Source organism: Salmo salar, chromosome 11 (assembly GCF_965601325.2).
Source record: "Salmo salar chromosome 11, fSalSal1, whole genome shotgun sequence".
Lineage (NCBI taxonomy): Eukaryota > Metazoa > Chordata > Actinopteri > Salmoniformes > Salmonidae > Salmo > Salmo salar.
In genome coordinates this window covers 84,569,058-84,590,675 of record NC_138301.1, presented here as the reverse complement: position 1 = coordinate 84,590,675, position 21,618 = coordinate 84,569,058, and the positions used below count along the sequence as shown (strand labels likewise).

Genomic DNA, 21,618 nt, shown 5'->3' with positions numbered 1-21,618 from the left:
TGGTAATGTGACTCATTGATATTCAGTCAAGTAACCACAATAGTGATTTCCTTAGCAACGGGAACCCATACTCAAGAAGTGCATGCGTGCCAGCTAGCCAGACAGAACTTACATCGTAGAAGTCCTGGGCAGAATATTGATGCATGCTGCCATCCTCCTCTCCATAAGGGCTCTGTGGACAAGAGGGGGAAGGAGGAGAGAGACATCAATTAAACCCTTATGGATATGATCTGGTTATTTTGAGGATGTGTTGTTTCTAATTTTGAAAACAATTGAGAACATTTCCTCAATACTACTGCGAAACTGAAATATGTCTTACCTACATTTTTTTACCAGCATGCCACCTGTGTAAATAGAGGAGATACAACTCTAGATCACCTTTACTCCACACACAGAAATGTATATAAAGCTCTCCCTCGTCCTCTAACAAGAAGTACCAGTGATGCGCTCAATACGGAAGTGGTCCTATGAAGCAGATGCTAAGCTACAGGACTGTTTCGCTAGCACAGTCTGCAATATGTTCTGGGATTCATCCAAAAACATTGAGGAGTTTACCACATCAGTCACCGGCTTCCTTAACCTGTCTGGGCTTGGGGGCAGTATTTTCACGGCCGGATAAAAAACATACCCGATTTAAACTGGTTACTACTCTTTCCCAGAAATGAGAATATGCATATTATTAGTAGATTTGGATAGAAAACACTCGGAAGTTTCTAAAACTGTTTGAATGGTGTCTGTGAGTATAACAGAACTCATATGGCAGGCAAAAACCTGAGAAAATTCCAAGCAGGAAGTGGCCTGTCTGCGATTTTGTAGTTCTCCCTTTGCTTCTCTATCGAAACTACAGTGCCCGTGGGGTTATGTAGCACTTTCTAAGGCTTCCATTGGCTCTCTAAAGCGTTCAGAAAGCGGATTGACGCGCTTCCTGTCTCTGGGCAGATAACAGGAGCACAGTTTGTCAGTGGACTAAGAGATTGGAAATGCGCGTTCACGAGACTTCGCCATTTTTTCTCTTCCTTTTTGAATGAATAGAGCATTGTCCGGTTGGAATATTATCGCTATTTTACAAGAAAAATACCATACAAATTGATTTTAAACAGCGTTTGACATGCTTCTAAGTACGGTAAAGGAACATTTCAAATTTTTTTGGTCTCGAAATGCGCTCGCGCGTTACCCTTTGGATAGTGACCTGAACGCACGAACAAAACAGGGGTATTTGCACATAACTATGGATTATTTGCAACAAAAAAAAACATTTGTTGTGGAAGTAGCAGTCCTGGGAGTGCATTCTGACAAAGAACAGCAAAGGTAATCCAATTTTTCTAATAGTAATTCTGAGTTTAGGTTGCCCCGAACTTGGCGGGTGTCAAATTAGCTAGCCGTGATGGCTGAGCTATGTACTCAGAATATTGCAAAATGTGCTTTCGCCGAAAAGCTATTTTAAAATCTGACATAGCGATTGCATAAAGGAGTTGTGTATCTATAATTCTTAAAATAATTGTTATGTATTTTGTCAACGTTTATCATGAGTAATTTAGTAAATTCACCAGAAGTTTTCAGTGGGAATGCTAGTTCTGAACATCACATGCTAATGTAAAAGCTGTTTTTTTATAAAAATGAATCCTACAGACGAAGAACCGTATATGTGACATTTTTCAAAAAAACGAGATATACATGAAAAATCATTATTGGACACTCTTTTTCTATAGTGAACCGGTTTCACAAGCTTTCCACGCGCTAATTAACAATCATTTTGCATTTAAAGATAGGCTCTCGTGGAATAACCGTTTATGTGCACCACTCAGAATGGACGGACAAGCGCACAACTTTTCTGTTGCTGATGAAAATCGCCGAAATGTGGGAAAGAAACGTAAAACAAAACTAAAAGAATGGAAAGACAGGCAAAGGAAGATCTTACGGGATGCGGGAAAACCCTATACAAATCGTAAGGGTCAAGAAAAAACTGGGAAAAGCTGTCCAAAAGAGGTATGTGGAAGAACCGTATATCAAACAATCAAGCTAGCTAGCTATAGAGTACAGTAACTAACATGCATGTTCTGGGTTGTCTAATTTGTAACTATAGAGAAAATATATTAGCTAAAGTTCGTTGGCTACTAACTTATACATTATCGTTACAAATGTTATTGCTAGATTATAGAAGAAACATAGCTAGGTACTTTTTGTCCATCCACCGGATGATTCGACATGGCTACAGTAGCTAGCTAGTTATATCTAACGTTACACTGTATCCCGCAGGGAAGAGCGTGTTCCACGACGTGCAGAAAGGATTGTGGAAAGTTGACTGATGAGCGCAAGCTGCATCTGTTCAACAGTTTCTACACTGTCCCATTCGAGAAACAACAAGCACAACCAGCAAAACCATTCAAGATGATGAGGATGCAATGTGAAGACTTCAGTCACCTCCCAGATTCTGTCCTCAAGCGACCAGCTGGACTACAGATCCCTTCAGTGAGGTGGTTAAAAGTCACAGGTATTGCACAGAGAATAGTTTACTAACATCCCATCAACATGCAACATGTTGTTCTAACAATAAAATATCCTAATGATTCCCTTTTTTTATTCATTACAATATACATCTCTGTCACCACATTTAGCATCAACTCTAAGCAGTTAATACTTATTTACTGCTGTCACCTCAGTACAGGACATTTCTTGCCTTTAGCATGGGTTTAACGCAATTCAAAACTTAATTGCAGATCATAGTGTTAAACGCAAAGAGAATGGTTTTCTGAACGTTTTGTAATATTGACCTTAGGGACCTGCATAATGGACATGCGTATTGGCACATCACATTGATCCATATTTGATATGTACAAGTTGTACTTCTTTTGATTGAATTAATTTAATTGTATTCTATTTTTGTAGTTATTCTATGGTATGTTCACATTGAGGGCTTCATTTTAAATGAGACTAAGATTTCATGACTCAACTTAAGAAAAGTCATCGGTGCTAAAGTTGATAGACCACCTTTAAATGAACCTCCATTAAATGAATTAACTACATATTGCATTTAAGTTATTTACATGAAGGGCATTTGTACTTGAAATTACTTAAAACATCATATCAGGTATTAAAAAAGGACATCTTACAAGTGTCATGCAAAATGTCACATATACTGTTCTTCCACATTCTAAAAATTAAAACGGCAATAAAAAAAGTCGATATTGAAATAACAAAAAATATCAATTGTTGTTGGAAGATATGAGTATGGTGAATTATTTGTCAACCATAAAACACCTAATGTGGTACACACAATGAATAATATACAAATAACTGATAATCTTAAAATGGAAAAATTGTCACATATATGGTTCTTCGTCTGTAGGATTCAAATATGAACTTGATTGAACAAAACATGCATGTATTGTATAACATAATGTCCTAGGAGTGTCATCTGATGAAGATCATCAAAGGTTAGTGCTGCATTTAGCTGTGTTTTGGGTTTTTGTGAAATATATGCTTGCTTGAAAAATGGCTGTGTGGTTATTTGTGTCTCTGTACTCTCCTAACAATCTAATGTTTTGCTTTCGCTGTAAAGCCTTTTTGAAATCGGACAATGTGGTTAGATTAACGAGAGTTTTATCTTTCAAATGGTGTAAAATAATCGTATGTTTGAAATATTGAAATTATAGCATTTTTGAGGTATTTGTATTTCGCGCCACGTGATTCCACTGGCTGTTGAATAGAGTGGGACGCTAACGTCCCACCTATCCCATAGAGGTTAATAAGTACATCGACGAAGTCGTCCCCACAGTGACAGTACGTACATATCTCAACCAGAAGCCATGGACATCCCAACATCCCAAGAATGCCGAAGTAACCACTCTAAATGACTACCTCATAGCACTCACATCTGTAGCCATGAAATGCTTTGAAAGCCTGGTCATGGCTCCACAACAACATCCCAGACACCCGTGACCCATTCCAATTTGCATACCTCACTAACAGATCCACAGACGATGCAATCCCTATTGCACTCCACACCAGAACTGGGCGGAAAATGTGCATGAGTTTCAGGTCCCTGTATTAGGGTAAAACTAGGTCCTCAAAATAAGGCCTTATGAAATATATATGTATTTTGTATTTTATTCACTTTGGATCTCACTTGGTGAAATCCATTGGACAGAAAATGTATGAATCTAACAACCATTTCTCTGTCCTTAACAAATACAGTCATGGATGATAACTACAATTTAACTGAAAGGCAAGGCACGGTGGGAAATATTTGAATACGGCTTTAGACTAAGCAGTGTATTAATTTAACACTGTTCCGGTGCCTATATGTCAGTGTTCATTTGTTTTATTTTAACAGTGGATAATTTGCTGTGCAGCATAGTGTCAAAACTTATTTATACTTATCTGTACACAATATCATTGGTTGGTTGGTTGGTCGGGTTTACTTGATTACCTATACCTGGGGCATGTTCAGGAGAATGGAAATTAAAATAATATTCAGACAGAAACAGACGTCATCTGTCCCAATCCAACGGACAGATGTTAAACTCAACTCCGTGGCCCATGGGAGACTGGACACTCACAAGGCATAAGGGATTGGGGAGGCAGTCTGGGCACCCTTTATCTATCCAAGAAGATACAATCCAGTTATCAAACTGGTTTGCCCCCCTTGATGCCGGACCTACCAGCCCCGGGAGTCAGCATGGATCCTGGGTGTATACCAACAGCCGGCGGCCACCAAGTGGCACCTCCCTCGTGGCCACGGCAACCACAGTTCAGCAGGTTGCTTCCCCATCGGATTCCATCACGACCACCATCATGGTGGGCAGCTCAATGGTGAGAGATTTTGGCCTGCCTATGATCTGTGGACCAACCAAGGTCCACTGCCTGTGTCCATGACATCAACTCCCTCCTGCCCACGGTTCTGGCCAACTACTCTAACATTGAGACCATCGCCACTCACATAGGTTTAACAACCTTCGTTTTTGGCGATCTGAGGGAGGACAACAAAAATGTTTTAAACATGCTCGCTAGCACAGGGAAGATAATAATAATCTCAGTTCCCCTCCCATGCTACCGAAGGGGTTCGGAACGTTTCAGCCGACTCTTTGCCCTGAACAAGTACTTGAAGAAACTTTGCAACAACAGGAATGTCTCTTTTTGTGACATCTTTGATTTGCTGTGGGAGAAACCAGCACTTTTTAACAGAGACAGGATTCACCCTAACCGTAGGGGTTCCAGGATTATTTCCAGCTCTTGGATTCTAGCTTGAAATATACTTATTCATGTTACCATACAATAATGTATTGATTAAATTACATGTACATTACCCGTCAAAACTTTGGGGTCACTTAGAATTGTCCTTGTTTTTTGAAAGAAAAGACAATGTTTTTGTCCATTAAAATAACATCAAATTGATCAGAAATATAGTGTAGACATTGTTAATGTTGTAAATGACTATTGTAGATGGAAACGTCAGATAATTTTATGGAATATCTACACAGGCATTCAGAGGCCCATTATCAGCAACCATCACTCCTGTGTTCCAATGGCACGATGTGTTAGCTAATCCAAGTTTATCATTTTAAAAGGCTAATTGATCATTAGAAAACCCTTTTGCAATTATGTTAGCACAGCTGAAAACTGTTGTGCTAATTACAGATGCTCTGCATCTGTCCTCGTGCTCCTAGATCTTAGTGCTGCTTCTGATACCATCGATTACCACATTCTTTTGGAGAGATTGGAAACCCAAATTGGGCTACATGGACAAGTTCTGGCCTGGTTTAGATCTTATCTGTCGGAAAGATATCAGTTTGTCTCTGTGAATGGTTTTTCCTCTGACAAATCAACTATAAATTTCAGTGTTCCTCAAGGTTCCGTTTTAGGACCACAATTGTTTTCACTATATATTTTACCTCTTGGGGATGTCATTCAAAAACATAATGTTAAATTTCACTGCTATGCGGATGACACACAGCTGTACATTTCAATGAAACATGGTGAAGCCCCAAAATTGCCCTCGCTAGAAGCCTGTCTCAGACATAAGGAAGTGGATGGCTGCAAACTTTCTACTTTTAAACTCGGACAAAACAGAGATGCTTGTTCAAGGTCCCAAGAAAGAAAGAGATCTGTTAAATCTGACAATTAATCTTGATGGTTGTACAGTTGTCTCAAATAAAACTGTGAATGACCTCGGCGTTACTCTGGACCCTGATCTCTCTTTTGAAGAACATATCAAGACTGTTTCAAGGGCAGCTTTTTTCCATCTACGTAACATTGCAAAAATCAGAAACTTTCTGTCCACAAAGGATGCAGAAAAATTAATCCATGCTTTTGGTACTTCTAGGTTGGACTACTGCAATGCTCTACTTTCCGGCTACCCGGATAAAGCACTAAATAAACTTCAGTTAGTGCTAAATACGGCTGCTAGAATCCTGACTAAAACCAAAAAATGTGATCATATTACTCCAGTGCTAGCCTCCCTACACTGGCTTCCTGTTAAGGCAAGGGCTGATTTCAAGGTTTTACTGCTAACCTACAAAGCATTACATGGGCTTGCTCCTACCCATCTTTCCGATTTGGTCCTGCCGTACATACCTACACGTACGCTATGGTCACAAGATGCAGGCCTCCTAATTGTCCCTAGAATTTCTAAGCAAACAGCTGGAGGCAGGGCTTTCTCCAATCGAGCTCCATTTTTATGGCATGGTCTGCCTACCCATGTGAGAGATGCAGACTCGTGTCAACATTTAAGTCTTTACTGAAGACTCATCTCTTCAGTGGGTCTTATGATTGAGTGTAGTCTGGCCCAGGAGTGTGAAGGTGAACGGAAAGGCTCTGGAGCAACAAACCGCCCTTGCTGTCTCTGCCTGGCCGGTTCCCCTCTCTCCACTGGGATTCTCTGCCTCTAACCCTATTACGGGGGCTGAGTCACTGGCTTATTGGTGTTCTTCCATGCCGTCCCTTGGAGGTGTGCGTCACTTGAGTGGGTTGAGTCACTGACGTGGTCTTCCTGTCTGGGTTGGCGCCCCCCCTTGGGTTGTGCCGTGGCGGAGATCTTTGTGGGCTATACTCGGCCTTGTCTCAGGATGGTAAATTGGTGGTTGAAGATATCCCTCTAGTGGTGTGGGGCCTGTGCTTTGGCAAAGTGGGTGGGGTTATATCCTCCCTGTTTGCCCTGTCCGGGGGTATCGTTGGATGGGGCCACAGTGTCTCCTGACCCCTCCTGTCTCAGCCTCCAGTATTTATGCTGCAGTAGTTGATGTGTCTGGGGGCTAGGGTCAGTCTGTTATATCTGGAGTATTTCTCCTGTCTTATCCGGTGTCCTGTGTGAATTTAAGTATGCTCTCTCTAATTCTCTCTTTCTCTCTTTCTTTCTCTCTCTCAGAGGACCTGAGCCCTAGGACCATGACTCAGGACTACCTGACATGATGACTCCTTGCTGTCCCCAGTCCACCTGGCCTTGCTGCTGCTCCAGTTCCAATTGTTCTGCCTGCGGCTATGGAACCCTGGCCTGTTCACCGGACATGCTACCTGTCCCAGACCTGCTGTTTTCAACTCTCTAGAGACAGCAGGAGCGGTAGAGATACTCTCAATGACATTTACTCTTGAAAAGCCAACTGACATTTACTCTTGAGGTGCTGACTTGTTGCACCCTCGACAACTGTGATTATTATTATTTGACCATGCTGGTGATTTATGAACATTTGAACATCTTGGCCATGTTCTGTTATAATCTCCACCCGGCACAGCCAGAAGAGGACTGGCCAGCCCTCATAGCCTGGTTCCTCTCTAGGTTTCTTCCTAGGTTTTGGCCTTTCCAGGGAGTTTTTCCTAGCCACCGTGCTTCGACACCTGCATTGCTTGCTGTTTGGGGTTTTAGGCTGGGTTTCTGTACAGCACTTTGAGATATTAGCGGATGTAAGATGGGCTATATAAATACATTTGATTTGAAATTTGATGTGATTAAAGAAGCAATAAAACTGTCCTTCTTTAGACTAGTTCAGTATCTGGAGCATCAGCATTTGTGGGTTCGATTACAGGCTCAAAATGTCCAGAAACAAATAACTTTCTTCTGAAACTCGTCAGTCTATTCTTGTTATAAGAAATGAAGGCTATTCCATGCGAGAAATTGCCAAGAAACTGAAGATCTCGTACCATGCTGCGTACAACTCCCTTCACAGAACAGCACAACCTGGCTCTAACCAGAATAGAAAGAGGAGTGGGAGGCCCCGGTGCACAACTGAGCAAGAGGACAAGTGCATTAGAGTGTCTAGATTGAGAAAGAGACGCCTCACAAGTCCTCAAATGGCAGCTTCATTAAATAGTACCCGCAAAACACCAGTCTCAAAGTCAACAGTGAAGAGGCGACTGAGATGCTGGCCTTCTAGGCAGAGTTCCTCTGTCCAGTGTCTGTGTTATTTTGCCCATCTTAATATATTATTTTTATTGGCCAGTCTGAGATATGTACTTTTTCTTTGCAACTCTGCCTAGAAGGCCAGCATCCCAGAGTCGCCTCTTCACTGTTGACTTTGAGACTGGTGTTTTGCGGGTACTATTTAACTTGTTATGGATAGGGGGCAGTATTTTCACGGCCGGATAAAAAAAACGTACCCGATTTAATCTGGTTATTACTCCTGCCCAGAAACTAGAATATGCATATAATTAGTAGCTTTGGATAGAAAACACTCCAAAGTTTCTAAAACGGTTTGAATGGTGTCTGTGAGTATAACAGAACTCAAATGGCAGGCCAAAACCTGAGAAGATTCTGTACAGGAAGTACCCTGTCTGACCATTTCTTGGCCTTCTTTGTCATCTCTATTGAAAATAGAGGATCTCTGCTGTAACGTGACACTTTCTAAGGCTCCCATAGGCTCTCAGAAGGCGCCAGAACGTTGAATGATGACTCTGCAGTCCATGACTGAAAAACAGTAGCGCATTTGGATAGTGGTCGATCTGAGAACAATGAAACGGGTGCGCGCGTACACGTGAAGAGTCCATTTGACATTTTCAGTCTTTGAACGAAAACGACGTCTCCTGGTCGGAATATTATCGCTATTTTACGAGAAAAATCGCATAAAAATTGATTTTAAACAGCGTTTGACATGCTTCGAAGTACGGTAATGGAATATTTTGAATTTTTTTGTCACGATATGCGCCGGCGTGTCACCCTTCGGATAGTGTCTTGAACACAAGAACAAAACGCCAATATTTGGATATAACTATGGATTATTTGGAACCAAAACAACATTGGGTGTAAACTAGAAGTCCTGGGAGTGCATTCTGACGAAGAACAGCATAGGTAATCCAATTTTTCTTATAGTAAATCTGAGTTTGGTGAGTACCAAACTTGGTGGGTGTCAAAATAGCTAGCCTGTGATGGCCGGGCTATCTACTCAGAAAATTGCAAAATGTGCTTTCACCGAAAAGCTATTTTAAAATCGAACACCTCGATTGCATAAAGGAGTTTTGTATCTATAATTCTTAAAATAATTGTTGTATTTTTTGTGAACGTTTATCGTGAGTAATTTAGTAAATTCACCGGAAGTGTTCGGTGGGAATGCTAGTTCTGAACGTCACATGCTAATGTAAAAAGTTTGTTTTTGATATAAATATGAACTTGATTGAACAAAACATGCATGTATTGTATAACATAATGTCCTAGGAGTGTCATCTGATGAAGATCATCAAAGGTTAGTGCTGCATTTAGCAGTGGTTTTGGTTTTTGTGACATTATATGCTAGCTTGAAAAATGGGTGTCTGATTATTTCTGGCTGGGTACTCTCCTGACATAATCTAATGTTTTGCTTTCGTTGTAAAGCCTTTTTGAAATCGGACAGTGTGGTTAGATAAAGGATAGTCTTGTCTTTAACCTCTCTAGGGTCGGCGGGACGAAATCGTCCCACCTACTCAACAGCCAGTTGAATTCCGTGGCGCGTTATTCAAATACCTTAGAAATGCTATTACTTCAATTTCTCAAACATATTACTATTTTACACCATTTTAAAGACAAGACTCTCGAAATATTCCATTACCGTACTTCGAAGCATGTCAACCGCTGTTTAAAAAAAATGATAATATTCCGACCGGGAAAGCGTGTTTAGGTTCAAAGAGAGAGAAAATAAAAACATGGGGTCGACTCGTGCACGCGCCTGAGTCCCATTGTCCTCTGATAGAGCACTTACCAAAAGCGCTAATGTTTTTCAGCCAGGGGCTGGAATTACATCATTCAGCTTTTTCCCGCCTTTCTGAGAGCCTATGGGAGCCGTAGGAAGTGTCACGTTACAGCAAAGATCCTCAGTTTTCATTAAAGAGAGCCAAGAAGAACAAGAACTTGTCAGACAGGTCACTTCCTGTAAGGAATCTTCTCAGGTTTTTGCCTGCCATATGAGTTCTGTTATACTCACAGACACCATTCAAACAGTTTTAGAAACTTTAGGGTGTTTTCTATCCAAAGCCAATAATTATATGCATATTCTAGTTTCTGGGCAGTAGTAATAACCAGATTAAATCGGGTACGTTTTTTATCCGGCCGTGCAAATACTGCCCCCTACCCCCAACAGGTTAAAATGGTGTAAAATAGTAATATGTTTGAAAAATTGAAGTTTTCGGATTTTCGAGGAGTTTGTATTTCGCGCCACTCCCTATCATTGGATATTGGAGCGGTGTTCCGCTAGCGTAACATCTAGATGTAAGAGGTTAATGAAGCTGCCAGTTGACGACTTGTGAGGAGTCTGTTTCTCAAACTTGGTTGGAGTCCACTTGTGGTAAATTCAATATATTGGACATGATGTGGAAAGGCACACACCTGTCTATAAGAGGTCCCACAGTTGACAGTGCATGTCAGAGCAAAAACCAAGCCATGAGGTCGAAGGAATTGTCTGTAGTTCTCCGAGACAGGATTGTGTCAAGGCACAGATCTGGGGAAGGGTACAAAAAAAATGTCTGCAGCATTGAAGGTCATTCTTAAATGGAAGAAGTTTGGAACCTCTAAGACTCTTCCTAGAGCTGGCCGCCCGGCAAACTGAGCAATCGGGGGAGAAGGGCCTTTGTCAGGGAGGTGAAGAAGAACCCGATGGTCACTCTGACAGAGCTCCAGAGTTCCTCTGTGGAGATGGGAGAACCTTTCAGAAGGACAACCATCTCTGCAGTACTCCACCAATAAGACCTTTATGGTAGAGTAGCCAGACGGAAGCCACTCCTCAGTAAAAAGCACATGACAGCCAACTTGGACAGCCAAGCGTCACATCTGGAAGAAACCTGGCACCATCCCTGCGGTGAAGCATGGTGGTGGCAGCATCATGCTGTTGGAATGTTTTTCAGCAGCAGGGACTGGTTGACAACTCAGGATCGATGGAAAGATTAACCTGCTTCAAAGTGCTCAGGACCTTAGAGTGTGGCAAAGGTTCACCTTCCAACAGGACAACGGCCCTAAGCACACAGCCAAGACAACGCAGGAGTGGCTTTGGGACAGGTCTCTGAATGTTGTTGAGTGGCCCAGCCTGAGCACGGACTTGAAACGGATGGAACATCTCTGGAGAGACGTGAAAATAGCTGTGCAGCAATGCTCCCCATCCAACCTGACAGAGCTTGAGAGGATCTGCAGAGAAGAATACAGGTGTGCCAAGCTTCTAGCGTCATACCCAAGAAGACTCAAGGCTGTAATCGTTGCCAAAGGTGCTTCAACAAGTACTGAGCAAAGGGTCTGAATACTTATGTAAATGTGATATTTTTGCAAACATTTCTAAAAACCAGTTTTTTGCTTTGTCATTATGGGTGTAGATTGATGAGGAAAAATAACAATTTAATCAAATTTAGAATAAGGCTGTAACGTAACAAAATGTGGAAAAAGTCAAGGGGTCTGAATACTTTCTAAATGCAATATTATGTACACTCATGACCAAAAGTACGTGGACATCTGCTCTTTGAACATGTAATTCCAAAATTATTGGCATTAAAATGGAGTTGGTCCTCCCTTTGCTGCTATAACAGCCTCCACTCTTCTGGGAAGGCTTTCCAATTGATGTTGGAACATTGCTGAAGGGACTTGCTTCCATTCAGCCACAAGAGCATTAGTGAAGTTGGGCACTGATGTTGGGTGATTAGGCAAGGCTGGCAGTCGTCGTTCCAATTCATCCCAAAGGTGTTCGATTGGGTTGAGGTCAGGGATCTGTGCAGGCCAGTCAAGTTCTTCCACACCGATCTCAACAAACCATTTCTGTATGGACCTCGCTTTGTGCACGGGGGCATTGTCACAATTAAACAAGAAAGGGCCTTCCCCAAACTGTAGCCCCAATGTTGGAAGCACAGAATCATATAGAATGTCATTGTATGCTGTATCATTAAGGTGTCCCTTCAGTGGAACTAAGGGGCTAGCCCGAAACATGAAAAACAGCCCCAGACCATCATTCCTCCTCCACCAAACTGTACATTTGGCACAATGTATTGGTGCAGGTAGCATTTTCCTTCCATCCACCAAACCCAGATTAGTCCGTCTGACTGCCAGACTATTTCTACACGCTACGCACTTCAGCGGTCCCGTTCTGCGAGCTTTTGTGGCCTACCACTTCGCGGCTGAGTTGTTGTTGCCCCTAGACATTTCCACTTCACTGTAACAGCACTTACAGTTGACCGGGGCAGCTCTAGATGGGCAGAAATTTGACAAACTGACTTGTTGGAAAGGTGGCATCCTACGATGGTGCCACGTTGAAAGTCACTGAGCTCTTCAGTAAGGCCATTCTACTGACAATGTTTCTCTATGGAGATTGCATGACTGTGTGCTCAATTTTATACAACAGCAACGTGTGTGGGTGAAATAGCTGAATCCACTAATTTGAAGGGGTGTCCACTTACCGTTGTATGTATAGTGTGTGTTGTGTAGTAAATATTTCAGCTTTATTTTCATTGTTTTTTATTTGTTTTTTTTCCCTGTAAAGCACATTGCATTGCATTCCATGTCTGAAATGTGATGTATAAATAAAGCTTGATTTGATTTAGATAAAATATGATCTGCTGTCCGATAGATTGAAATATTATAGGACATTGTGTGTGCTCTAGTCATTATATTTCTATCTGGAACATGCAGCCCCAGTTGCAGCCCTGACATTAGTTGAAGGCAGCAAATCTGAAAAGTAGTCACATTCTGAGATCTGTATTTAAATAGTTAAACATATACATTTTTTCAGATCTGTATTTAAATAGTTGTCACCTCCAATGTAACTATTTGTTCTGCCAAAAAAGAGTTACTTTCCACAAAGCATATTTAAAACTATAGTTATCCCAGGTCTGCTCCACACTGCCCTCTCCCACCTGGACAACTCCATAGTGCCCTCCAAGCTCATCACTAAGCTCAGGACCCTGGGACTGAACACTTCCATCTGCAACTGGATCCTGGACTTCCTGACGGGGGTTGGCCTGATCACCGACAACATTGAGAAACCCTATAGAGCGGAGGTCAGTAACCTGGCAGTGTGGTGCCAGGACAACAACCTCTCCCTCAATTTCAGTATGACAAAGTAGCTGATCGTGGACTACAGGAAATGGAGGGCAGAGCATGCCTCCATCCACATCGACAGGGCTGCAATGGAGCAGGTTGAGAGCTTCAAGTTCCTCGGCATCAACTAAGGAATTATCATGGACCACACACACCAACACAGTCGTGAAGAAGGAACGACAACGCCTCTTCCCCCTCAGGATCCTGAAAAGATTCGGCATGGGCTCTCAGATTCTCAGAAAGTTCTACAGCTGCACCATTGAGGGCATCTTGCCTGGCTGCATCAGCACTTGGTATGGCAATGCGCTACAAAGGGTTGTGCATACTGGGCCAAGCTCCCTGCCATCCAGAACCTCTATACCAGGTGGTGTCAGAGGAAGGCCCTAAAAATTGTTAAAGACTCCAGCCACCCAAGTCATAAACTATTCTCTCTGCTACCGCATGGCAAGCGGTACTGATGCACCAAGTCTGGAATCAACAGGACCCTGAACAGCTTCTACCCCCAAGCCATAAGACTGCTAAATAGTTAGTTAAATAGTTAACCAAATAGATACCCGTACTATCTGCATGAACCCTTTTTGCACTAACTCTTTTGACTCATCACATATGCTGCTGCTACTGTTTATTATCTATCATGTTGCCTAGTGACTTTACCCCTACCTACAGTGGCATGTGAAAGTATTCACCCACCTTGGCATTTTTCCTATTTTATTGCTCTACAACTTGGAATTAAAATGAATTTTGGGGGGGTATGTATCATTTGATTTACACAACATGCCTATCACTTTGAAGATGCTAAATATTTTTTATTATGGAACAAAAAAGAAATAACACAAAAAAACGGAACTTGAGCATGCATAACTATTCACCCCCCAAAGTCAATACTTTGCAGAGCCACCTTTTGCAGCAATTACAGCTGCAAGTCTCTTGGGTATGTCTCTATAAGCTTGGCACATCTAGCCACTGGTATTTTTGCCCATTCTTCAAGGCAAAACTTCTCCAGCTCCTTCAAGATGGATGGGTTCCACTTGTGTACAGCAATCTATAAGTTATGAGGTCCAGGCTTTGAAAAAGCCATTCCACGACGTTTAAATGTTTCCCCGTAAACCACTCGAGTGTTGCTTTAGCAGTATGCTTAGGGTCATTGTCTGGAAGGTGAACCTCTGTCCCAGTCTCAAATCACTGGAAGACTGAAACAGGTTTCCCTCAAGAATTTCCCTATATTTAGCGCCATACATCATTCCTTCAATTCTGACCAGTTTCCCAGTCCCTGGGATGATGTTCTCGGGGTGATGCGAGGTGTTGGGTTTGCGCCAGACGTAGCGTTTTCCTTGATGGCCAAAAAACTACATTTTAGTCTAATCTGACCAGAGTACCTTCTTCCATATGTTTGGGGAGTCTCCCACATGCCTTTTGGCGAACACCAAACATGTTTGCTTATTTTTTTCTGGCCACACTTCCGTAAAGCCCAGCTCTGTGGAGTGTACGGCTTAAAGTGGTCCCATGGACAGATACTCCAATCTCTGCTGTGGAGCTTTGCAGCTCCTTCAGGGTTATCTTTGGTCTCTTTGTTACCTCTCTGATTAATGCATTCCTTGCCTGGTCTGTGAGTTTTGGTGGGCGGCTCTCTCTTGGCAGGTTTGTTGTGGTGCCATATTCTTTCAGTTTTTTAATAATGGATTTAATGGTGCTCCGTGGGATGTTCAAAGTTTCGGATATTTTTTTATAACCCAACCCTGATCTGTACTTCTCCACAACTTTGTCCCTGACCTGTTTGTAGAGCTCCTTGGTCTTCATGGTGCCGCTTGCTTGGTGGTGCCCCTTGTTTAGTGCTGTTGCAGGCACTGGGGCCTTTCAGAACAGGTGTATATATACTGAGGTCATGTGACAGATCATGTGACACTTAAATTGCACACAGGTGACTTTATTTAACTAATTATGTGACTTCTGAAGGTAATTAGTTGCACCAGATCTTATTTAGGGGCTTCATAGCAAAGGGGGTGAAGACATATGCACGCACCACTTTTCCATTTTTATTTATTTTTATTTTTCTGAAGCAAGTAATTTCTTTCATTTCACTTCACCAATTTGGACTATTTTGTGTTTGTCCATTACATGAAATCCAAATAAAAATCTACTTAAATTACAGGTTGTAATGCAACAAAATAGGAAAAATTCCAAGGGGGCTGAATACTTTTGCAAGGCACTGTATATGTACATATCTACCTCAATTACCTCATACCCTGTAAATCGACTCGGCTGTTACCCCATGTATATAGCCACGTTATTGTTACTCATTGTATATTTATTACTTGTGTTATAATTTTTTTCTCTCTGCATTGTTAGAAGGGCTTGTAAATAAGCTTTTCACTGTTAGTCTACACCTGTTATTTTACGAAGCATGTGACAAATAAAATGTGATTTTTTTACTTGATTTGACTGCTCTAACCTGTGACGACAGGAGGGAGGATGGACATTTACATTTTGGCATAAGATCGTGGCTTTTTTGAAAGCTACTCAGTGTTCTCTCCAGGCAGGCACACGGTAAACAGAGAATAGCTCATCTACATGCACCACAGATTCAGGGAAAGAGGAAGCTGCACTCACAGTAGTGCTCCACTGGCTTAAGGCTTACACAGCTTACTCACTTATTTCCTATAAATGCAGAAAGAGAAAGCAATAATAACAGCTTATGTCTGAAGTGAACGTAACATCACTCAGTATTCCGGAATGCTCTAAATAAGTATTTATATATTAATTTATTCTTTATTTAATTTTTTAATGGGTCATCTACAAATAGGAGAGAACTGACGCATTGTGGAAATACTAATTACCTAGCATATATTCTAGTTAGTGGTTAGATATATCACATGGGTGATATTAATAGGGCCAGGAGTTTTTCCTGACCAAGTGTCCTCACCAGGAAAAACTCTGGGCTCTATACCGAGACCGGTCTTGAGTACTACAACACTGGAGTGTAGTATTCTGTTGTTACAGTGTGGTAATGGTATGCTGTCCCAACCTGGTCTCAGAGCATTTTGTATCATTCTGTATCTAAATCCGAGAAACTCCGTTTAGTATGATATGTTACGATTGGTATGGTATGTATTAATTTGTGGATGTCCATCACCCATTTCGTAAGATGTGCTACAAATTACAATTTGTATTATATGTTATGAATTTGAAAATGTACAATATGTAAAGAATATGCAAAATGTAGGATATGTTACGAATGCTATGTCGGTGCTAATGTTAGCTAGCTTGCTGACGTGAATCTAGGCTAGGGGTTAGGGTTATGTTTCAGAGATAGGTTAAAGTGTTTAAGTAACCATCTGTCTTATGTAACCATAACAAACGTAACATATCATACTAATTTGAGTACCCTGCTTTTACATTTACTATATTATGTCTAGTCTATGAGACCAGGCTGGCTGTTCTGTAGCCTACCTGCCTATGTCCTTGGCTGCCTGTTCATTGGGGCAGTTGATGAGGAGGACAGAGTGGTGTCCAGGTACATAGCTCCCCATGAAGGCAGAATGGAGCTGGACACACAGGGCCCTCAGCATAGGATACATGGACATGGTCAACACCATTCCCTGGAGAACGGACAGAAGGACGGAAGGGAGAACAGCAACACAATTCACTTTAATACAATCGCAAGATGTCACCCACACAGTAACAAATTGCTGTAAATTTACAGCAAAACTTTCACTGTGAGGTACTGTAATTCTAAATTACAGTACCATGCTGTTCCGTTACACTGATTTAGAATTACAGCAGCATACTCTGAATTATGGTGCATTGTGGGAAAATGTTGTGGGGCGAAATAATCTCACACTCATTATCATATTTTGAGGATTGCTTTGAAAGGGGCTATATTGTTGCACCCATTAGCGAGAATTATCTATTTTTCCCTGTAGTCAGTGCCGGTTTAGAAACTTTTGTTAAGGCCTCTACAAGTGCAAGCGATAAGAAACAGTAAATATTAATTGGTATACTGTAATGTTCAATTACATATTCACTGTTAGCAATTGCTGTAATTTTATTACAATACAATTTAACAATAAAGTACTGTATTACTGTTTTGCTGTATATTTACTGCAGTTTTTCATAAATGATGGTGCATTGTGGAAAAATGTTGTGGGAGAGGAAAGAATAGCTGGCTCATTAACATATTTTAAGTTGCTATATTTGTTGCACCCGTTAGTGAGAATTCTGTACCAATTGAACTGATTTAAAGTACTGTATACAGGGTAAAGATCAGAGTGACAGTGGATCTTAAACATCTACTGGTTGAATATTAACCCTCCTGTTGTGTTCTTTTCATGTTAATTAATTCCGTGTTCCCGGTCCAAAATGACCGCCATATTATAGCTGTTTATAAATCCATAATAATACATATATCACCTAATGTTGTGCTAGATCTTTTTATCAACTTAAGTTCTTGTGAACATTACAAGTTTTGAACTTCTGTTTGCTATTTATGGCCTGTAGGCCTCATTGACCTGAGCTCATACAACTTGTTTTTGAGTAAAAAAAGCATAATGTATGGATTATTTTGACTTTAACAAATACTCCGATGAAACATATTGTGCTATTTATCACAGACTACTTTGTGTCAAAGTTTAACAAGGACTCTCTCCTCCTTACCAGTGTCATGATCAAAGATGTGATCAAGAGCCTCACATACAGTATATCGTTTGGTCATTGTGCTGCCACAGAATGAATTGTGAGCAAGGCCTCAAAAAAGCTGTATATATCAGAGCTGTGAGAAAAGTTCTATATATTATTGAAACAATGTTGCGATTGTTTGTGATAATGTCAACACTGTGGTTCCCGTGGGGGAAAGATTCTTTTGGGGAAGATTCCTGTTGGGGTTGCCATGGAAGCCACTAAGGGGAGTAGGGTGTGTGTGTGTGTGTGTGCATGCTCAAACACACATGCATGTGGGGATCTGGGAGAGGAAGTGTGTCCATCTGATGAATGGGCTTGTGCCTGAACTCAATTTTAGACACTAATTGTTGTCTCAGTCATTCATTTCTAATGACTGGTCATTTTTGTACACCACAGGTGTACAAAAGTTAAATAAAACACCCAAAATATTATGAAAAGCATCGAAACGTATTTTGTGTGTTCAGATGCCCTGTGTGGACAAAGTCATGGAACCTTAGAATAATCAGACTAAATAAACTACATTTTTCAGAGAGAAAACTTGTAAATCGGTCCAATTCGACCGGAACACAGCAGGAAGGTTAAGCAGTGTCCTTTTGATTTGTTTTGCCCTGTAATCACTGCCAGTTTGGAAGCCTTTGTTTAGGCCTCTAAAAGTTATTAAACACCAAATATTCATAAATATGCTGTAATATACAAATACCTAGCAGCCAACCTGCTTGCACTCATCCCATGTGATTACCGTAAAATACCAACATGATTACAGTAGCATTTATTTTCTTACATTATAGTAGGCTCATTTCACAGTTTTGTACTGTCAGACATTGCTCTGTATTTTACAGTTACTTACAGGAAGCTGGTGGCAAGTTAATGTGAATATTACAGTAACGTACTTTGCACTAGCCAGAGATGGGAAAAGATACATCCAAAAGGTATGTTATTACAAATACAGGATATTTTGAAGACCAATATATCCTTAACTAAAACCACATTCCTAGTAACGGATACAGATTTTTTTTTACTTGCTATGACTGTGATATGTGTTTTTAAGAACCCTTAGATGAATGCACTGACCTGAAGTTGCTCTGGACAAGAGTGTCTGCTCAATGGCCAAAATGTATTTTAGGCCAGTGACATACAAATTACAAAATAGGTATTGGAAGTATTGAAATACCTATTTCAAATACATGTAACAGAAATACTGCCCGTCATTGGCACTAGCTACCTGCACTGTAAATCTGCAACAGTTTACTAACCACTCTGCTTCCAGTAATGTACTGTAAATTCTAGGAATACAGCATGTTACTGTAGTCAGGTGTTCCAGTAATATGCTGTAAATTTGTCTTACAGTAAAAGTCCTGTAAATCTACAGTAATTTACTGTACATTTACAGCAACCTTCTGGCTACTGTACTGCCTGTAATTTCCTTATTAAAAAATTACTGGAAATCTTTTACAGTGCACCTTGAGGTGGTAGTAATGATGACATAACAAACATAATACTTTAACATATTTTTACATTTAACATTTATTTACTCAGAATACCTTTTTCCCCAAGGGAGAACCATGTTGCCCTTAATCACAGATCTAGTATTAGATACAGTACCCTACCGCAACTCCTAATCTTAACCATTAGTGAGCTGAACAAAACCTAAACCTGCATCAGTGTTTAAAGGGACATATGTCACATATATGCCTACATCACATCTCTGAGTTGAGGTCACTTCAGGGCAAGTTGTGAAAGGAGTCAGGGCATGGTCCTGACCCTGACGGTCATTCATTGGTAGTCAACAAAGCCAGGTATTATCCATATAACTGTCCTCCCAGAATGCTGGAATGCTGTGTCCGGGAAACAGCTTGGTGACTCTCTCTGTCCTCTATCCTCTTGTTATTGCACTGCCACAGCTGAATGGTTAGTTAGAACAGATAGTGGCCAATTTATAATCCGCTCTCTCTCTCTCTCTCTCTGCAGCTCCTGTCCCTGCTTCATTGCAAGCGGCATGGTATGAGATGGAATGATTGGCATTTCACTCAATATTAAAGTGCACCCCGTCCAAAACATCCGCCAATATTTGTTATAATAAAACAGACTCATTTCACGTAGGCTAATTAAATACATCTGTGACTAGGCCTATTTGGTGAGGGTTGCCCCATATAATTTAACTGATCTTATATAGCTAATGTGTTACTTATTGCTACAAAACTGCATCCAACGCGTAAATAATTTGCCACCTGCTGGATACATTATATCATTTTATTCAACAACATAATGAGCTTACCGTACAGATCACGAACAATCCCAAACGACAGAGAGTTTGAGCTAGGGACTCCTTGTGAAATCGTGGGTACAGCCAGTCCATTTTACTGCCAGTAGCAAATGTCAATCCGACCGAGTTATTCAAACTGTCAGGTCCGGGGGAGAGTGAGGTCGAGAACAGAGGCACCTTGTGCGCTCAATTTGTCCTGGAGAAGGGGAGAGTAGGCTGCTAACTTCTAGGCAGCTATGTGCTTACCCTCACCGACCAATAAAGTTCTCACTTCATAGTCCGTGAGTAATTTCTTGTGAATAATAGTCTATTTTGAATGTACAAAATCTGCAAAAGTTAACCTTACTCACTTTTCTGCTGGATAAACCATATTTCGGTGGATCAGCGCAGTGGCAACAAGAATCCGCTTGTCATTGGATGTTTGACACTTCCGTCCAACCAAACACCGGTTTCGCCCTAGGTCGCTACCCGAACCCCTGTCATAAGCAGCTTTTGTGCTGTAATAAACAAGTGCTTTTCGCTGGATGCGAGATAGTGAATAGAGAGAGGGAAGTATTTGTGTGCAGATTAGGAATATAAATGGTCGAATTTTTGTGGGCGAGGCTATACAGTAGGCCCGCTTGTTTGACAGGAACAATTGAGTAAATCTGACAAAAATATGCACAATGAAACAGCTCCATTGACCTGCAAACCAACATCAGGGCCATGGCATCAACAACACAATAATGGTTGAGTTTATTGAACACGCAGTTCATAATTATAAAATATATAAATATGTTATGATAAACAAAGACATAATGACATGCCCTAAAAATATTGCCACAACCTAATCCCACACTGTGAATATATAGATCATTTGAGGAACTTGATTTTCTTTATCATAGGCATCAGACATCTTCCTCCATTAATCAAGACACTGGCTTCTTTCAGATTCTCTACCCTGGCTTCACCCAGTTTGGGACAAGGGTAGAGAATTTGAATATAGCCACATACGTCCTCCTTATAAGGGCACACCCACAGAGGACACGGTGGAGGACTTTGACAGGGCACACCTTTAAGTCAAAATAAAATCAAATGTATTTATGAAGCCCTTTTTACATCAGTAGATGTCACAAAGCGCTAAACAGAAAACCAGCCTTAAAAACGTATTCGGGATCGGTGTCCCTTCCACGGGACGGTTGAGCTAACGTAGGCTAATGCGATTAGCATGAGG

The 21,618-nt window shown here is 41.1% G+C and overlaps 1 protein-coding gene and 1 long non-coding RNA gene across 9 annotated transcripts in view; one reads left to right on the top strand and one right to left on the bottom strand.

Annotated features, from left to right (window-relative positions):
• Positions 1 to 20,999, bottom strand: part of LOC106562974 (protein CutA homolog) — a 34,786-nt gene extending 13,787 nt beyond the window's left edge. The window contains exons 1-5 of one of the 8 annotated variants that reach the window (XM_014128132.3): positions 20,756 to 20,982; positions 20,418 to 20,601; positions 16,916 to 17,064; positions 324 to 344; positions 113 to 172 (exon numbers count right to left, since the gene is read on the bottom strand). In XM_014128132.3, coding sequence (XP_013983607.1) covers positions 113 to 172; positions 324 to 344; positions 16,916 to 17,064; positions 20,418 to 20,498 — 311 coding nt within the window. In that variant the 5' untranslated portion in view covers positions 20,499 to 20,601; positions 20,756 to 20,982. The other 7 variants (XM_014128135.3, XM_014128134.3, XM_014128133.3 and 4 more) reach the window with 7 other exon arrangements.
• Positions 1,377 to 8,293, top strand: LOC106562975 (uncharacterized). Its single transcript, XR_001319153.3, has 3 exons — positions 1,377 to 1,986; positions 2,257 to 2,491; positions 7,364 to 8,293. It is a non-coding gene; the product is annotated as an uncharacterized LOC106562975 (long non-coding RNA).
• Positions 21,000 to 21,618: the final 619 nt, after the last annotated feature.